We start from the raw sequence: 18587 nt of genomic DNA on the forward strand, positions 1-18587 counted from the left end.
GTGATTCTTTCCCATGACAGAGTGGGCCTGGTGGGTCTCCAGCAAGCTTTCTTTTCCTAGGAGTTAATATTAACTGCAGTAAAAATTCACTGCAGTCTAACTCTTGGCATATAAAACTTCAGCTCTCAGCACATATTTTTATATATTTTATAAAACTTCCTTTTGGCTGTTTTTGAAGTTCTAAAACTGCAAAGGGGAAAAAAAAGTATCTGACACTTTTTTGTGTTCTTAAGATGTGAAAATGTGGTTTTTAAAAGATGTTTTTCAAGCATGGAGCATATGACAAGAGTAGAAAGAAAAAAAGGAAGTATTAAAATCTGAAAACTGGCTTCACTGCACACATAATAACTGGATTTGTCATAAGAGTTTTAACATATACATCTGCATCTGGATTGTAACAGTCTATCCGGAGCTTATGTGAACTGAGGACGTGATAGAGACAGCCCTCAGTCCCTAGAAAAGGAAAAAGGGAGCTTTCCATATTGAGCACCTGGGGCTACTCCATTGCTGTATGCCGGGGGCAGGCAGGAAGCAACTGGTGAGGTGAACAGTAGGACCTATACCATATACATTCTTGGCCTGCACCTAATCAGGGAGCTGGACTTCATGTTCTCATTATTGTGGGCAGCAGAAGTGAAAAGAAACCTATAGCAGAGGAGTCTCAGACAAGAAGCATGGGAGAGTCTTCCCAGTCAACTGACCATTCCTCCAAGTATTTGTTGATTGCCTCCTGTAAAACAGAGAAAAATGAAAGACACTAAGTATGTAACAAAATCTTTGCTCTTAAGATGTAAATTTACATAAACCCAACAATGTGTACGACTGACAGTGAGTGTGAAAGGAATTTAGAGGTTTCACTAAGAAGATTTGACTTGAGCTGGGCTTTACAAAACATGTCGAATTTAGATTAAGAGAGGGCATTCCAGGTCAGCAGTATAGGATAAATAAAGATACAAATATGGGACAAATGTGTCTTACCCAAGGACTCATGAGGGGACCAGTGTGGCTAGTGTGGGCTTTGAGCTGGAAAGTCATAAGAACAAGAAGTGTCTCTCCTATCTGCCCTTAGAGCTCTCTTACATGGATATGCTCCCAACAAATATCTGCCCAATACACACTGGTTTTCTGATTCTGTCACTCATGGTCTCTCAAGAATGCCTCGTCTGCCTTCCCATTCACCAGCATGCCTGAGAAAAGGTCATACAGCATCTGTTTGAATACTCCAAACGATGAGAGTCTCATTCTCTCACACATCAGCCCTTCCCATTGTTGGTTACTTCCAGCTGTTAATGAAATTCTTTCCTAATTTTGAGCCAAAATCTGTCACCATTCAGCCAGTTTTTACCATTCCTCAGAACTTGTGAGGCATATGCAAAAAGCGCACAACTCGTTACCTCTCCTCTATGTTACAGCCCTCCAAAAACATGAGAGAAGGTAGAATATTTCCCCTTAGTTTCTTTCCCTCTAGGCTAGTGGTTTTCAAACTTGAGTATGTATCAGAATCCCCTGGAGGACTTCTTAAAACACAGATTGCTGGGTCCCACCCCCAGAGTTCCAGATTCAACAGGTCTTGGTTATAGCATGATAATTCGTATTTCTAACAAGTTCTCGGGTGCTTTGACCACCACAGCTCTGGTCTGAAGTTTCCCAATTCATTCAAGTCTCTGGCATGTGGTTGCTGGAACATTTAACAGTCAGTGGAAGGGCAGGGTCCTTCCGTGGAGAAATCTTTTCAAGGCATGTCCTTGGTAGTTAAGATCACAGGCAACCTTGCTAGCTGCGGGATCATCAGCAAGTTATCTAACCTTTGTGGATCACTTTTCTAAAATGGGAATAGTAATAATAGTGCTTTCCCTCATGAACTAAGTATGAGAATTAAACGAGTTTGTTTATGTACAGTGCTTACAGCAGTGCCTGGCCCATTGTCATAATCCAATAAATTTTAGTTACAATTAAAATAATGAACTATTCCCAGGCATAAGTAATGCTGGTTGGACTTTTTTGTGTTGCTATATTGATGCCTCATTCTTGCCATAGATTTATCTACTTTCACGAAATGATACTAAATTTCAGGGACAAATTGATACATGCAATGTACCTGAGCAGTTACTATCGCAGCAGTATATCATAAGCCCAAAACGTTGGTCATGAAAAACACATTTTTTTTTTAATTCTCACAAAACTTTACCTACTTTTTTTCTGATTGGAAAAGATTTCTCAGTCCTAGTACTTATTGCCTATATGACCTTAGGCACATTTCTTAACCTTTCTATGCTTCATATTCCTTTTGTAAAAGAAAGCACCCAAGAAATACTAGTTCACAGTGTTATTTTTATGTTAACTATTATAAAGTATATCTGGAAACACAGAAAAGCCTAATGAAGAAAACTAAAATTACCCATAAATCTACCAACCAAAAAATATATTCTATTATTACTTCGGTGTATTTTTTCTGCTCTTTTTTTCTATGCAGATACCTTTTAACCAACTTGAACTCTGATTGTAATTACAGTTTTTCAACTTGTTTTTTTCCCTTAACATTATATAATGCTTATTTTCTCATGTTATTTAAAATTCCTGAAGTTATCCCTTTAATGGTTGCATAGTGATTTACCATATGGTATCTCTAACCCCATGTAGACACTTCCTTGTTGTTGGACATTTAGTTCATTTCCAATTGGTTACTATAATAGATCCTTAAATAAATATCTTTGTGTATAAATATATGTCCAAATTTCTGAGTCTGTCCTTAAAATAAATTGCTATAAAATTTAGTTACCTGCGCAAAGGATATGAATGTGTTTGTGGTGCTTGATGCAGATTCCCAAATTAAAAAGATGTACTTTATTCCTCAGACAAAATTCATCGTTTTGTCTTAGCAGAGTCTTGTTGGGGCTACACTAATCTTTTAAATAATTAAATATATATTTGTTCTAAAACTTCTGCTGATTTCCTGAGTTTTTCAAACCATTAGCGTTTTTTAAATCTTAAGTATTTATGAGGGGTTCAAGTCAGAACTAAAAAAAATTTCCATACATTGAAAGTTAAGTAGTTCTTTTAATCACTCTCTCTGTTAATGTCAAATGTACAGATTTTAAGGCTTCTGGTGCCAAATCACATTTCAGAACTTTTCCAAATGTTATTTGTACTGGTAAATGTTAATAATCCTTTTCTGTGGGGAATGCCTCTCACGCTTTTCTCTGCTTCTACCTCATTTATAATAAATACTCTTAAAAAAAAAAAAGTCAAATCTAGCCAAATAGGAAAGGAATCTTTGGAGAGCCAATAATGGAAGCATAACCAGCCCTTGCATTGCATTTACCTTTTTGAGAGGAAGTGTCTTCTTCTCCCACAGGAGCTAGGAAAGTCCATTTTACATTCCCACCATCATGGAAGGTATATACACATATAACTATATTTTGAGTTGTAGCATTTCTTGTCATCGTCAAATGAGATCGAGCTCTATATTGGGGCCATTAAAAAAACTTAGCAGAGTACAGACACCAAGGGGGGAAAGCAGTGGGAGGTGGGGGGGGGATGAACTGGGAGATTGGGATTGACATGTATACACTAATATGTATAAAATAGATAACTAATAAGAACCTGTCGAATAAAATAAATAAATGAATAAAATTTTAAAAAAAAAACTTAGCAGAGCGGGGAAAATTAGAACACAGAAACAGCAATTCGTTTAACCTAGAATGAAGCAAATGGAAAGTGGGTTATACTGAACCCAGGTAATACGAGGTTCAGCAGACCACCATGCCAACCTCAGACCAACTGTTGCATGTGTCAACATTGTAAAAAACCTTTCTAGTCAGTGTTTTTCTGCTTTTACCCTCTCTCCCTCCCTCTCTGTCTCTTTCCCCCTCTCTGTCTGTCTCTCTTTCTCTGTCTCTGTCTCTGTCTCTCTCTCTCTCTCTCTCTCTCACACACACACACACACACACGCGCGCGCGCGCAAAAATGTATTATTTCTTTTTAAATTGGATTTTTTTTTATTGTCAGGGTAGATTAACTAACATTCAGATTAGCGCTAGTTAAAGTACGTCAGACAGGATTTCCTCAGTTGGCCAGGTTAGGGAGATAGGAACCAAGCTTCCAGAAGAGCTTCGTAGATTCCTGCCTCCCTCACATCTTCGCTTCTTTCCTGCTACCCCACCTGGGCCTGGAAATTTGCAATAAACCGCAGCTGCCTAATTATGAAGCCCCATTTGGGGAGGAGAGTGTGTGTAGCTCTCTGATATACCTTAACTGCATTAATACACCACGGGACAATGGAGAATTGGCTAAAGCTTGCTTGAACAATGACGTTTGGTTACCTGTACCCTGCCTTTCCTGCACCCCTCTCATTTCCCCAATCCAGTGAAAATTGACCACACATAAAATTTCTCAGGGACTTTGTACATTATACCACTACTCATGCACATGTATTTGCTTCCGTGTTTTCCATCCCTTCATTGAGGAAAGCTTTACCACTCTAAAAACCTAAATGTACATATGAATGTATGTATATATATTTGTATCTTTATACATACACTTTTAATCATGGTTAAGATATCATTTTCCAGTGCATCTGGTGCTCTGGAGTTATTCTTTAATATCGCTATTCTTCTTGGCACTGATCTAATAAGAGTTCTGAAACCTGCTAAGTAAAATCATATGTGGAAATCTTCAATACACATCTTTGTGGCTTTGGGGAAAGAGGGGAATTAGTGTGAAACCTGGAAATGTGTATTAAAGAGAAACCCTACATTAAAAAAAATTAAGTAGCTGTCTTCAACTGATAAATTAATCTTGAAATTCTAACCATAATTTTCAAAATAACGGCATTGTAAGTGTTGCCACTTTGAAGAAAAGCAGGCATGGTTTTCACTGAACCCTGCGAGGGGGCCCCGTGAAGAGCCCCACGCCAAGGAGCAGCCATTTTGGATTTTCCTTCATCTAAGTAGCCTTCCCTCCCTGGCCACTTTTAAGGGTTTTCTTTTTATCAAATTTGAAAGCCTATTTAACAGGCTTTTTGGTTCAAAATGAAACTATAAAAACCCACCAAGAGGATCTTTGTCTTTAAACAAAGTGAGTCCCAGATGGTTGCAGAGATTCTGTGGTTTCTGTGAGAGACAGCCAAATCCTCTCCTAAATCTCATGGGGCCCAAAGGTTCTGAAACAAGAGCACTGAGCACACATTGCCAGGCCTGGACACATCGGAATAAGAACAGAGTTAAATACTGCCTGAGAGTTTTCTATTGTTTGTTCAAAGTTGGGCAATGCTATGGCGTCATAAGGCTTATCATGAGTGTCTAGTCTACATACGCTAGAGAAAATCTTGTGTTCATATTTCAGTGGACTTCCATGTTTGTTATTTTGAAAATATTGTTTTAAGAGATTATAATGTCCAGAGTATCTAGGGGAAATGTAACAGTTAAGCATAGCTTGGTTTTTACAGATGTGTTCCTTCTAAAGAAAATTCAGAGGAGTAGATAGTTGGAAAATAAATGTTTAAGAAAATGCTAAACCTCACTATTCAAATAATGCAAGTTGAAACAACAATGACTTGAATTTCTGGTCTGTCAATCTAGCAGATTTGCTTGGGGTAAATAATAGTTCATAGTTGCTCACATTTTTTGTGTGTGAATAATAGTTTTGTTTAAAATGATAGTTGCAAAGTCCTCCTAATGACATAGGAAAATTTATCAATTAGGATGCTTTCAGCTTGAAGTTACAAAATAGGGTTTTTAATCTTCATAGCAAGCTAAGGAGGCAGATACTATTATTGTTCCTATTTTATGTTTATTATCTCACATAACAAAAAGGAAGAAGGGAGACTCGGATGTTGGTTAGTTAATTAAGCAACTCAACTCAGTACTGTATCTGCTTCTCTGCTGTCCTCTTGAATTTGCCTTCCTGTCCTCAAGATGGCTACAAAAGTTATATCCTCTCCTAACATCTTCCATGGCAGAAAAAAAAAACGAGAGTTTTCCCTTCTCAAATTGTCTCCCTTATTATCAAAGAGTAAAACCTTTCCCAGAGCCTTTTAGCAGTCTTCCCTTTTTATATTATTTGCCAAAACAGAGCTCCATGTTCACCCCTAAACTAATCATTAGCAAAGAGGTAATGGAATTACCACAATTAGCTTGTACCAAACCATATTCTGTTTTCTTAATTAGTAGGTATTAATTTTATGAGATACAGACAGTCAGCATGGTGAGCAACACAGACTCTGGGCCAGACCATCTGGGTAACATCAGGAAAGTTATTCACCATCTCTGTGCTTCTGTTTTTTTTCCTTGTTAAGATGAGGAGTCATTGTAGCACCTGTTTTATGTGGTTGTGAAACAGGAGGGAAGGGGGCAGGGCACAACCTTTAAAAGAATGACATAGCCATAGGACATGACAAAGACTGTTTAGAACCAACTGGGTCCAAGATGGCAGAAGATTCGACTTCCAGTAGACCTTGAGCCTCATTATACAACTCATTGTGATACATTAGCGTGCTAAATGACACACCTACCAGCACCATGACAGTTCTGAGGCCAACCATAAAAGGTCAAAAAGTGGGCGGTGGCCCAATTCCTGGAAATTCCCACCCCTTCCCCAAAACAGTTGGAATAATCCTCCCACTCATTAGCCCGTGATATTACCCAGCCTATAACAACTAACCACGCCACATTTAGAAGCTCTCTCACCTTCTGAGATGGCCCACACTCTGTCTGTGAGTGTGTTTCTCTCTAAATAAATCCACCTCTTACCTATCACTTCATCTCCAAATTCTTCTGCGACAAAGCAGGAACCTTAAATTCACCAGGAATGGTTGCTGTGAGAATAAAAGAGATAATTTGTGAAAATACTTTGTATCAGTCATGGTTCTCCAAAAAAAAAAAAAACAGAACCAGTAGGGTGTATGTGTGTACACACACACATATACATATATACGTACGTAGAGAAAAGGGAGGGAGAGATTTATGATAAATTGGCTCACATGATGATGGAGGCTGAGAAGTCCTAAGATCTGCCATCTGCAAGTTGGAACACCAGAAGAGCTGATGTGTAGTTCCAGTCCAAAAGCCAGCAGGCTAGTGTACCAAGAAGAGCTGATGTTTCAGTCCATGTCCAAAGGCTGGAAAAGACCAGTGTCCAGCTCAAGCAGTGAGACAGGAGGAGTTCCCTCTTACTCAGGCTCTTTGTTCTTTCATGTCTTCAGTTGATATGATAAGGCCCACCCATGTTCAGAAGAGCAGTCTGCTTTAGTCAGCCTACCAATTCAAATGTTAGTCTCATCTAGAAGCACCTTCACAGACACACCCAGAGTAATGTTTGAGTAAAATATCTGTGCACCCCATGGCCCATTCAATTTGACACATAAAATTAACTGTCATATCCTTAGACATACATGCTATGCATGTATTACTTAGTATACATTTTATAACCTGGAAAAATATTACAAATAAGGAGAACAGTATGTGACAGTCCTGTCTTCCTCAGTCATGGTGAAAATTCATATTACACAGGATTTGCTTTCTAAAAGTATTCACTGCAGAGGAGTAAATTTTGTGTTATCTTTTCAATTTCCACCAATTTAAGAGATATTTCTTAATGCCTGCTCTGAACTATACTCTTAGCTGGATGAAAAGTTAAATAATACATGGGTTTAATGGATAATTCTGTGTGTTTTATAAAGATAATGCTTCTATGCTGTAAGAAAAACCTGAATAAGATAAAATATAATTAGGCTTCTGACTTAAAAGTTGTTTGTATTATCAGTTTATACAGAGATTTCGTATTGCATAAGAGTGCAATAAACGCTTGGAAATCAGCCACAGGGAATAAATTGATCACAATTGTCATCTCATCCGTGAGAGCTGAAGTCTTGTTTCCAGTCCCCTTCCTTTTTGACTGCTACGTTGTTCAATACCATCCACCACCACCTTCCAGTCAGTCTCTTCTCTCGTGGCTTCAGCAACCCTGCATTCTCCTGACACTCCTTCGTCCCTTCTCTGACTTCTCACCCTGAGTCTGTACCTAAAGTCTTGGTCAGTTACTGGGTTTGAGCTTCCACCCTCTTTTCCAGGTAAACTGTCTTCCTGTCCGCACACATTTGTGAGGCTTTAATTTCACAAGTCTTCCATCTCCAGTCCCACCTTCACTCTCAAGCACATGACCAGCCTTTGCAGCTGGGCACGGATCCTGCCTACATGTCTGTCCTTTGAATTCTGCAAACTCAACGTGACCAAAGCAAAGTCCCTTCTCTTCTTGGAAGCCTCTTTTTCTTCTTGTACTCTCTAAATAAGCTAACGATTTCATTTTCTTTCCATTAAAATCAGCATAGTTTACTCTGTCTGAACAAGGCATACCTTGTTTTATTGTGCTTTGCTCTATTGAGCTTTGCAGATACTACGTTTTCATCAGTTGAAAGTTTGTGGCAACCCTTCATCAGTTGAAAGTTTTTGGCAACGCTGCATCAAGCAATCCAACAGCATTGGCTCGCTTCGTGTCTCTGTGTCACATTTTGCTAATTCTCGCAATATTTCAAACGTTTTCATTTATTATTATCTTTGTTACAGTGATCTGTGATCAGTGACCTTTGATGTTACTATTGCAAAAAGATTACAACTCGCCGAAGACTCAGATGATGGTTAGCATTTTTTAGCAAAAAAAATTTTTTAATTAATGTATTTAAATGTTTATAGATATAATGCTTTGAATACTTAATAGATTACAGTATAGTGTAAACATAACCTTCATACGCACTGGGAAACCAAAAAATTCATCTGACTCCCTTTGTTGCAATATTTGCTATATTGTGTTGATCTGGAACCAAACCTGCCGTATCTCCAAGGTTTCCCTGTGTTTCCAATTCATGGAATCTGAATTGATGAAGTCTTATTGATTGATGGATTGATTGATTGTCTTTCAGATTATCATCTGTGGAAGACAGGTTATCTGTAGTTACTTGTCTCAAAGCATAGAACTCAAAGTCGTTCAGCATTACATTGGTCAAGACGGACAAGCTGTGGTCCGAGAACATTTTGACTGCCTCACAGCCAAACGGAAATTGCCTTCATACATACTAGAAGACAGCGAACTGACCGAGTTGTGTGTGAAGGCCAAAGGAGATGAAGATTGGTCGAGAGACGTGTGTCTGGAATCCAAGACCCCTGAGTATAGTGTTGTCATTCAGGTATAAGTAGTACAATCCAGAATAGAGCAGCTTTAAAGTGTTAAATTTCTCGTTACGTTCTTTATTCAGTACAGCACTTAATTTATTAATAAATGATATATACAAAAGAGGGGAGGCCTGAAATAGTATAAAAAGGCTTTGAATATTATTTCTCAAACTTTTTCGTCCCCATCCCACGACAACACGTTTGTATCAGTTCCAGTCGTTCTCGTAGCCAAGACTCTACCCCTCCCAGATGGAGATGATTTATATCTTGAAAAAGATTCTGATGCACAAGGGCTTTGGAGGGACGGGAGGGAATAAAGGGTGTCCTCCCCACTTGAGAAGCCTTATGATGATCTGCTACTTTTTTATCTCTTTCTCAATCTCCACCATCATCACTTTCATTCCCATAAAGGACAAATCCTCTCTTTTGTTCTCCCACTCACTCTTATATCAGTCTCTCCACATACAAATCCCTTCATCTTTACGGAAAGAATTGGCCCCATTGACTCACTGCACATTCACTGTATGCCATAATGAAGTCTGTTTTTGCTTATTCTTTTTTTTTAAATGGCTTTTTTCTGTAACTTTAAACTTTTTGTATCCTCCAGATGGATATTATATCTGTGCCTTATTTTGATTAATTAGTAAACTGTTTAGTATTTAATAGAACCCTTTTCTATCTCATGTGCAGGTGCCATCTTCAAACAGTTCTATTATTTATGTCTGGTGCACAGTTTTGACTTTAGAACCCAGCTCTCAAGTGCAACAACGAATGGTAAGTGCTTTCTAATCCTAAAATATGGCATATGACTTTGACCTTTCCTGTTCTGAAATAAATTAAGGTCAGAGTGACCCAGGGAAGAGATTTATTACAAGTTTGTTTCAGCGTCAAACAGCTGGAATACTGCAACAAAGCAAATATGAAAGTTGTTCTGTCCTTTTATTTTTATAGATTGTGTTCAGCCCTCTTTTTATCGTGAGGAGTCATCTTCCAGACCCCATTATCATACATTTGGAGAAAAGAAGTCTGGGATTGAGTGAAACACAAATTATTCCAGGAAAAGGACAAGAAAAACCACTGCAAAACATAGAACCTGACCTTGTACATCACCTAACATTTCAAGCAAGGTACTGGGAAAGTCCTTACATTTTCTTAAGGGAGATTCAGTAGAAAAGTAACTTTGTCCTACTGAGGGGGTAAGGAAGGATAGAGTTTTTTGTATGATTTCTTATCTTATGAGAATGTTATTTTTAAATTGCCCTGCCTAGTATTCTCTTATTCTCTTCTACAGTTTAAGATAAAATTCAGCCCCTTTGGATATAAATAAGAGGGATGATCAGAAAATGTAATTGATACATAATTTCTGTAGAGGAACAAGAGATCTCCACCCAAGCATTGGGGAGGAAAGGCCACGGCCCAGATAATTCCCCAAACTGTGTCATCATCCCTAAAGCACCAAAAATTGACTCACTCTCACCAAAAAAAATATTGGTCTATGATACATCTGATAATCATTCTTGTTTTTTCTTTCCGTTTCCTAGAGAAGAAGATGATCCTTCACATTGTGCTGTTCCCATCTCAACATCCCTCATTAAGCAAATAGCCACTAAGATACACCCCGGAGGCACAGTTACTCAGACCCTTGACGAATTCTATGGGCCAGAAAAGTCCCTTCAACCCACATGGCCCTATAATAAAAAGGACTCTGACAGGTAATGTTCTCTAGCAGTCTTTTTCTACAAACATTTCTCAATATTAAGAAATAAATAACCGTTCACAAAAATCTTAGAGACCATAAAAACATTTTAAAAAAGATGTTTGCATGTATCTGTCAGATTCTGACCTTTTATCACCTAGTAGATGTATTCCGTAGATTGCTTCATTCTTAATCTCGAACGTAATTGCATGAAAAGTTTCTTTCTCCTGGATGCAAATTTAGCATTGCATGACTCTGGTGTGAAGAGGTGTCATACAGGAGCGTTGTGTGTCTGGAATCCTTAAACACATTTCATGAATCCTGAAGTCATCATGTTTCATTGAGTCTCTTGGATGTGGTATTTGGCACAGGAATGAGCAGCTGAGCCAGTGGGACAGCCCAATGCGAGTGAAGCTGTCAGCCTGGAAGCCATATGTGAGGACCTTGTTGATAGAGCTGCTACCCTGGGCCCTGCTCATCAATCAGTCCAAGTGGGACCTCTGGCTGTTTGAGGGAGAGAAGATTGTTCTACAGGTTCCTGCTGGCAAAATTATTATCCCTCCTAATTTTCAGGTACTATAAGTTTTTTTTTAAACTAATAGGAATTCTTTCCTTTCAACAACCAGCTTTTATTCTGAGGTTGCATTTATGTTCTTAACAGAATCAATCAGTTGTGGAAAACTGTCCTCCTAGATGCATATGTAAAGGGTATGGAATGTTCTTTGATATTCAGAGACATCTCAGATGTCTTTTTTTTTTTCCCCATCAGCAGTATTCATGCTTGAGTTATCATTAAATTTGATAACTTGTACTAGTTACATTCTCATTTCCATTGTGTATAGGATGTTTGACAAGTATTAGGATTTGCCTGCTCAGGATATGTTAAGAATATAGAGCCATATTCTGTGCTAACCCACCCCCTAGATATTTTTGTGGTTCTTACAGAAACTCTCAGAGATGCGTAAGATGGATAAGAGGTAAAGATTTCTCAACAGCTATTTTTGTCAAGGCCCCTTTTCCTTTATAAGTGGACTTGCCTGTCCATAATCATGGATGCCCCCCGTTAGTGATAACAGCATAGAATCATTAATAACAAGGGAAGAAAAACTTAATTGTAAAACAGAATTTCGTAGGAAGATTTTATATTCCATTACAGGAGAACTTTCTTGATAAGGCTAGCCCAGTTCAAGAAGACACATAAATCTGTAAGAAAATAGAGTACAAGGAATTTCTAGATAAAATGTTTTCCTGATAGGGAATAATTTGAGAGTCCTTTTTTTTTTTTGAACTCCAGTTTATAAACATCTTTACCCAATTGCATTTTTCCTTTTTTTAAAAAAATAATCATATGATGTTACCTTAAGGAATGGGGATGTTGACCTACATGTACGTAGTGTTGCATATTATTCTTTTGTCAAATGAAATGAAACCTTCAGTTTTTAAGCCTTTGGTATATAGGGTAGTCACAGTTTAGATTGATGTTCTTTTTCCCTCCTTCAATAAATATGAATTCCATTGTGATTCAGAGAAAGCACTGGGAACTAAAATAAAATGTATGTTGCCATTACAAAATAAAAAGGGATTTGGTTGCCTAAGTAGACCTATTACATAATATAAAAAATTCCTACGAATTGAGGTAAAAATATCAAAGTTAAGAAAAATACTTTATAATTGAGGCATTACTTTTCCAGGAAGCTTTTCAAATTGGAATATACTGGGCAAATACAAACACCCTGCACAAGTCAGTAGCAATTAAACTGGTCCATAACCTGACATCTCCAAAGTGGAAAGATGGAGGTAACGGTGAAGTTGTGTCATTGGACGAAGAAGGGTTTGTTGCTGCCGAAATAAGACTTGGTGCTTTCCCAGGACATCAGAAGGTAAGATCAAAGTCAATAAAAGTCTGTGTGGCTCAGGGGATAGCATGCCATCCCTTCAACCTGTTTAAAATGAGTCTACCCTTTTCTTTTTTAATCCCTTTTTGGTATTACTTGTTCCAAACAATTTTTAACAGTGTAACGTGATTTCTTAGACCTCTCTGTTCTACAGTCGTTTTTTTTTTTCCTTTGCTAGTGATAAAAGCTGTGTCACATAGTTTATCCAATAACCTCTCTATTTCAGAACACTCAGCAGTCACTTGATTTATTGTATGTAGGGGAAAAAAGTGAACTTATTCCCAAATATCCACAAGTTGTACTTGGCCTCCTTGTTTTAGAGCAGGAGGTGGAGCTGCTAACATTCTGAGTATTGAGTGAAAGGACAAAGGCTCCTGCAGCAAAGGTTATATTTCTGGAAAGGGCACCCTGAGCGAAATGCTGTGGAGTTGTATTATTGAACAGCGGACTGGTACTCAGGTTATGAAGATGAATACCAAAAAAAATGAAAAAAAATAGTTATTGAACTAAGTATAAGTGGTGTGTGCTTTTCAACATGAATCTTTTCTAAAGTAGTATATGAAAACCAGTTAAGCTGAATAATATAGCAACAAATCACATTAAACTGTATGTATGAAGTAAGTATCATAGTGTACCATGTAGAAATCTCATGCTGTACTTAATGATATCTTCGTTATTTTAGCTGTCCCAAATCTGAAAAAGAAAGGATGCTTCAGCAGAGTAGTATAATTCAGAATGACCTTTCTCTGGGGAGAAGCTAGATTTTGACAGGCATCTTCAAAGAGCCTCCTGAGAAAAGTTAGGGTCGTTTGGTGACTTTTTAAAAATAAATTTCTCTGATACAAAGTAGTAGGTCTTCGGTATTCAAGGCTGGTATCCATTTCCTCAAAGTTGTCTGGGCAACACATGTTTATGCTCTGCCGGCCAAAATACTGTAACACGGGTGTAAATGGCAAAGAGCTGTAAGCGTGAATCACCCAAAGTTGAATAGTTGTAAGTTGAGAACTACCATCAAAACCTGGAAAAAAAGTTATGATATACAGTCAAACACCCAGTACCTCCAGCACCTCACAAAGTGGCCACAGCAAGTGCGAATAAATGTTAGTGAAGGAATGAATGAACTGTTGGAAAATATAATATTATTATATTTATATCTCATTATTCTCTAGTAGTGATTCTCAAACTTTTTAGTCTTTGGACCCCTTTACACTCTTAAAAGATACCGAGGACCTCCAAAAAACCTTTTGTTTATGTGGATTATGTCTATTTGATATTTATCAAATTAGAAATTAAAACAGAAAATTTTAAACACAAGAATTCACAAACATACATTTCATTAGCCATAAGCATGATGACATCACATGTCATATATGACATGGAAACCTCCACTGTATGCTCATGTGAAAATTAGAGTGAAAAAGACAAATAGCATCTTATTATTATTTTAAAATTAGACCATCTCCTCCAAGGGTTCCCAGACCACACTCTGAGAACTTTCTTGACGTTACCACTTGCTAGATGGATATCTTCAGGCAAGTAATACCTTCTCTGAGCATCAGTTCCTCATACAATGTGACAGGACAATGAGATGATACACACCGTGGTTAAGAGCAGCACCAGGGAACCAGTCTGCATGGTTTCTAATTCCAACCCTTAGACCCTCTTTATCTTTGTGACCTTGGGCAAGTTGCTTACCTCTTTGTGCCTCATTTTTTCTCTTCTGTAAAATGGGGATAATATGGTAGCTACCCCATGTGGGTGTAGTGAGCATTCTGTGAATTAATATGCATAAAGTACTTTCAGCAGGTGGAGCACAAGAAGGCAATATATGAGGGTCAGCTGTTACTGTTTTCTTCAACGTCGTCATCATTATTTAAGTTCTCAGAGCTCCCCTTGGTCCAGGTACACATTCAGTGAGATAGCTGCTAGGTGAGCATGAGGAGAAGGGGAATGCTGGATTGAGTTCTTTATGTTGAAAAGGATAAGCGACATCTGTTTATGTATAAGTGCTTTATAAATAAATATTTTGTGAGGGAATTGGTTTAATAACTTGAAAACAAGTCTCTGTCACTATACAATAACAGGAAAAGTAGCCGGTTTGCTAAAGCACCCAGTTGAAGAGTAAATAGTGACCCTTTTTAGGGACCAAGACAATTTTGAGACTGAAAGGGAACTCTACTAAATCCTCTGGAACAGAAGATAAAATTGATACTGTCCCGTGCAAACCAATGGATAAAATGACTTTTAAAAATAATCAAGAGGTTTTTATATGCCATATGATTTTTTTTTCCCTTTGGAAGCACCCACTTAAGTATCAGATTTAATTTGAATTTATGTATTATGTTCTGTTGTTTAGAAGTTGTTAATATTTTCATTAATTGATGAAATACATGATTGGTGAGTCAAAATACTCTAAAGATTGGGCAGAATAAACAAAAAAACAGTGGTTAGATGCCACGAAGTAGGTGGCAGTGCCTTAACTGTATGCGCCTCTTCCATCCTTGTCAAGGGGAGTGCTAACCTTCTCTCCTTTCATACAACACCCATATAATATTTTAAAAATTACTCTTTCCTCAATTGTCCTGCAGTTATGCCAGTTCTGCATTTCCTCCATGGTACAGCAAGGCATACAAATTATTCAGGTTGAAGACAAGACTACAATAATCAATAATACACCGTATCAGATATTTTATAAACCACAGTTATCTATCGCCAGACCCCACTCTGGAAAGGAGGTAAGCAATTCAAAGATGATTGTTTTGTCTAAGTTTTCATAAATGAATAATAATTATTATCAACTTTTTTTTAACCTGGAACAAATCAAAAGCTAACACTGAATATAGGTAAAAATTCATTTATTTTTGCTTTCATTAAAACCATGGATGCTGGGCTTCCCTGGTGGCGCAGTGGTTGAGAGTCCGCCTGCCGATGCAGGGGACACGGGTTCGTGCCCCGGTCCGGGAAGATCCCACATGCTGCGGAGCGGCTGGGCCCGTGAGCCATGGCCGCTGAGCCTGCGCCTCAGGAGCCTGTGCTCCGCAGCGGGAGAGGCCACGACAGTGAGAGACCCGCGTACCGCCAAAAAAAAAAAACACACAAAACAAAACAAAACAAAACCATGGATGCCATGGTGAGGTGAGCACTTCCAAGGTACTTAATGAGGAGACATCCTACCAAGCAGGAGATCCGGACCCACTGGCAGCTGGGTGCTGCCGGCCCCATCTGCCCCCGAGGCTGCAGCGCTCTCTGCCAGAGCTCACTAACACAAGGCCCCGCCAGCAGGAAGCGGGCCTGAGGACTGGCTCAGAGGCTCCTGGAAAAGAACATCTGCCTCGCAGGCCACCGTGCCTGGAGGAGCCCTGTGTGAAGAAGGCTCAGCCCCAACGGAGCCCCAGATCTGGGAGCGCTGAGCTCTGTGTCCACGAGGAGAGGAAATGTGAAAATGTACCAGCTCATTTATGGTAACGTCTCTATGGCAGAATATGCGGCAAATGAATCCAATATTCAATTCTTTATACAGTTCAGACGAACAGTTTTATTTTAAGAGAGTAAGGAGATATTTTAAAAGGATTTGAAAACAGAATATGCTAAGTGGTATCTATTGTTTTACGCTATTGAAACCATCATATAGAAAAGTATTATTTTTCTTTACTTTCATCTGAATTTATTGTTAGCCCTTACTTTCAGCTCCTAAAAATTACATTAGAGCAATACAGTAGGATGAAAGTCTTATTCTTCTAAGCCTACAGTGCATTATAGTATTTATAAAAATGTCAGAGTAACAGAATTTCATCTTGGTTCGTTGAAGTATTGATAAAATAAATAGGTGACCAGAAGTACCCTGGTGGGAAGTAGAGGTCAACAGTAATTGCATTGTAGGCGAGGATTTGAGGGAAGATCCAGCATGAGCCCTGATAATTTTCCTGCTTCTCTCCACCCTAGGGCTTCCTGAGGCATTGGGTCAGGGTTTTCGACACTGACACTTCCTCATCTGAAGAGGGGCATAATTTTGCATTCCTTGCAGGTTTTGGGTGAGGGTTAAATGAGGTAATATGAGTAAAAAGGCTGGGCACTCAGGAAAGGAGAATTGCCAGCAGTCACCTCAACACCAGCATCACAATGGGCTCCTTGAGAGAAGGGGAAGGCCCCCATCCTTTCTGCAGCTGAGGGGGCCCCCTTTTTCAACCCCGACCCTGCTTCAGGCAGGTGTGGGAATTGTTTAAAGACATGGTAATCCCTACCCTCTCAGGGAGACTGTCTGGGACAGTGGGAGAAACAGCCAAGAGCGAAGGAGGAAGCCTGGCTGCTGGCTAGGCTTTGCCACACACTGGCTTTGTGATGCTGGACAAATCATCTGCACTCTGGGAAGCAGCTTCCTCGGCCGTGAAAGAGGAGGGCCAAATAAATTATCTCTAAAGGCCCTTTTTATGTCTACAATCCTGAGACTCTCTAATGTGCCAGAAACCATGTGGAATTCCAACAGAGGGTTGGAGATCAGAGTTTCCTGCTCCCTCAGGATGAGCCTTCAAAAAAATCTGTCTTCTGAGCCCCCAGTTTACCCTTCTGTATCTCATTCAGATCTCTTCTGCCCAAGGTCCCCCCGGGGTGCCACCCTTTCAGTCCAGCCACACCTCTCTAGGAGGACTCCCTCCCAACAAACAACGCTTCTACCACATGGCATGGCTTTTCTTTGCAGTACCTGGGGGTATTGAGAACTTTGCATCACCTTTGAAGTCACACCAGTTTTATCATGTTTCATTATGCCTAGAAAAGCCGACCCTGTTCTTCCTGCTCCTCGTAATTGTCTCATTAGAGCTTTCTCATGGGAACAGGATTTCTAATATTCCCATGTCCCCCACCTGGCCACCTCCTGAGACTATATGTTATGGTTTCTCAGAAGCTGTGCTTTAAAAAGTGTAACTTCTCTGTATGACTGTAGTAACTGTGCTCTCTCTGCATTGTCTTTTCTTTCTTCAGTATTTTCATGTTCCAGACAGTGCTACTTTCAGCATTTGCCCAGGTGGCGAGCAGCCTGCTGTGAAATCCAGCTCCCTTCCTTGCTGGGACTTAATGCCTGATATCAGTCAGTCAGCGCTGGATGCATCCCTGCTTCAGAAACAGATCTTGCTGGCCTTCTCTCCTGCCGCAGTTGCCGACAGGTCACAGTGCTGGAGCCTGCCAGCTCTAGTTAGACAAGAGTTTCCCAGACAGAGTGTGTCAGTGCCCTTCGGGAACTATAGGGAAAATGGATTCTGTACCAGGTATTTTACATTTATGTGAATGCCCTTCTTTGCTTCATCCAGGTGCCGGGAGAAATAGGAGAATATTTGCAGTGCTCACCACACGTAAAATTAGGTTTTGCTTTTATTTTTCATGGCTTCTAGATTTTGTATACAACTGGGCAAATGTTGTGATCACACATGGGTTGTCCCAGTGTACTACTGATGAGATTTCTCCCTTATGCAGCTTCTACTAGGGGGAAATGTGATGTTTGTACCATAGAATAGCAGAAATCTATCATAATGAAAGATCACCTTCTTTTATGGCTTCTTAGCCTCTGTCAAGTGATAAGAAATAAGGGTTAAAATATGAGAGAGTCAAGTTGGAAAACCTTTTCTTTTCCCATATTTTACTTTTACTTCAAAATGGAATTTTTCTCAAGTCATTAAGAGAGATAACTTAGATAAACACAAGTCACAGAAGACTCTGTTCTGTGGTTGTTCCTGCACGCAAGTTACTCCAATTACCAATTACCAATTATGCAAATAGCAACCACAGAATCAAGCCAGAGACATGTAATGGTTTGTTCATACCGGACTTTTATTTTGCGGT

At 39.1% G+C, this 18587-nt stretch overlaps 1 protein-coding gene and 1 pseudogene across 2 annotated transcripts in view; one reads left to right on the forward strand and one right to left on the reverse strand.

Moving 5' to 3' along the window:
• Positions 1–18587, forward strand: part of VPS13B (vacuolar protein sorting 13 homolog B) — an 818081-nt gene that overhangs the window by 756000 nt on the left and 43494 nt on the right. For both annotated transcript variants that reach the window (XM_065895774.1, XM_065895773.1), the window contains exons 44-51: positions 8915–9178; positions 9855–9938; positions 10116–10291; positions 10706–10876; positions 11232–11433; positions 12552–12740; positions 15344–15490; positions 17733–18016. In XM_065895774.1, coding sequence (XP_065751846.1) covers positions 8915–9178; positions 9855–9938; positions 10116–10291; positions 10706–10876; positions 11232–11433; positions 12552–12740; positions 15344–15490; positions 17733–18016 — 1517 coding nt within the window. The remainder of the gene's footprint in view (positions 1–8914; positions 9179–9854; positions 9939–10115; positions 10292–10705; positions 10877–11231; positions 11434–12551; positions 12741–15343; positions 15491–17732; positions 18017–18587) is intronic.
• Positions 15191–15298, reverse strand: LOC136137409 (U6atac minor spliceosomal RNA; annotated as a pseudogene).

This window comes from Phocoena phocoena, chromosome 17 (assembly GCF_963924675.1).
Source record: "Phocoena phocoena chromosome 17, mPhoPho1.1, whole genome shotgun sequence".
NCBI lineage: Eukaryota > Metazoa > Chordata > Mammalia > Artiodactyla > Phocoenidae > Phocoena > Phocoena phocoena.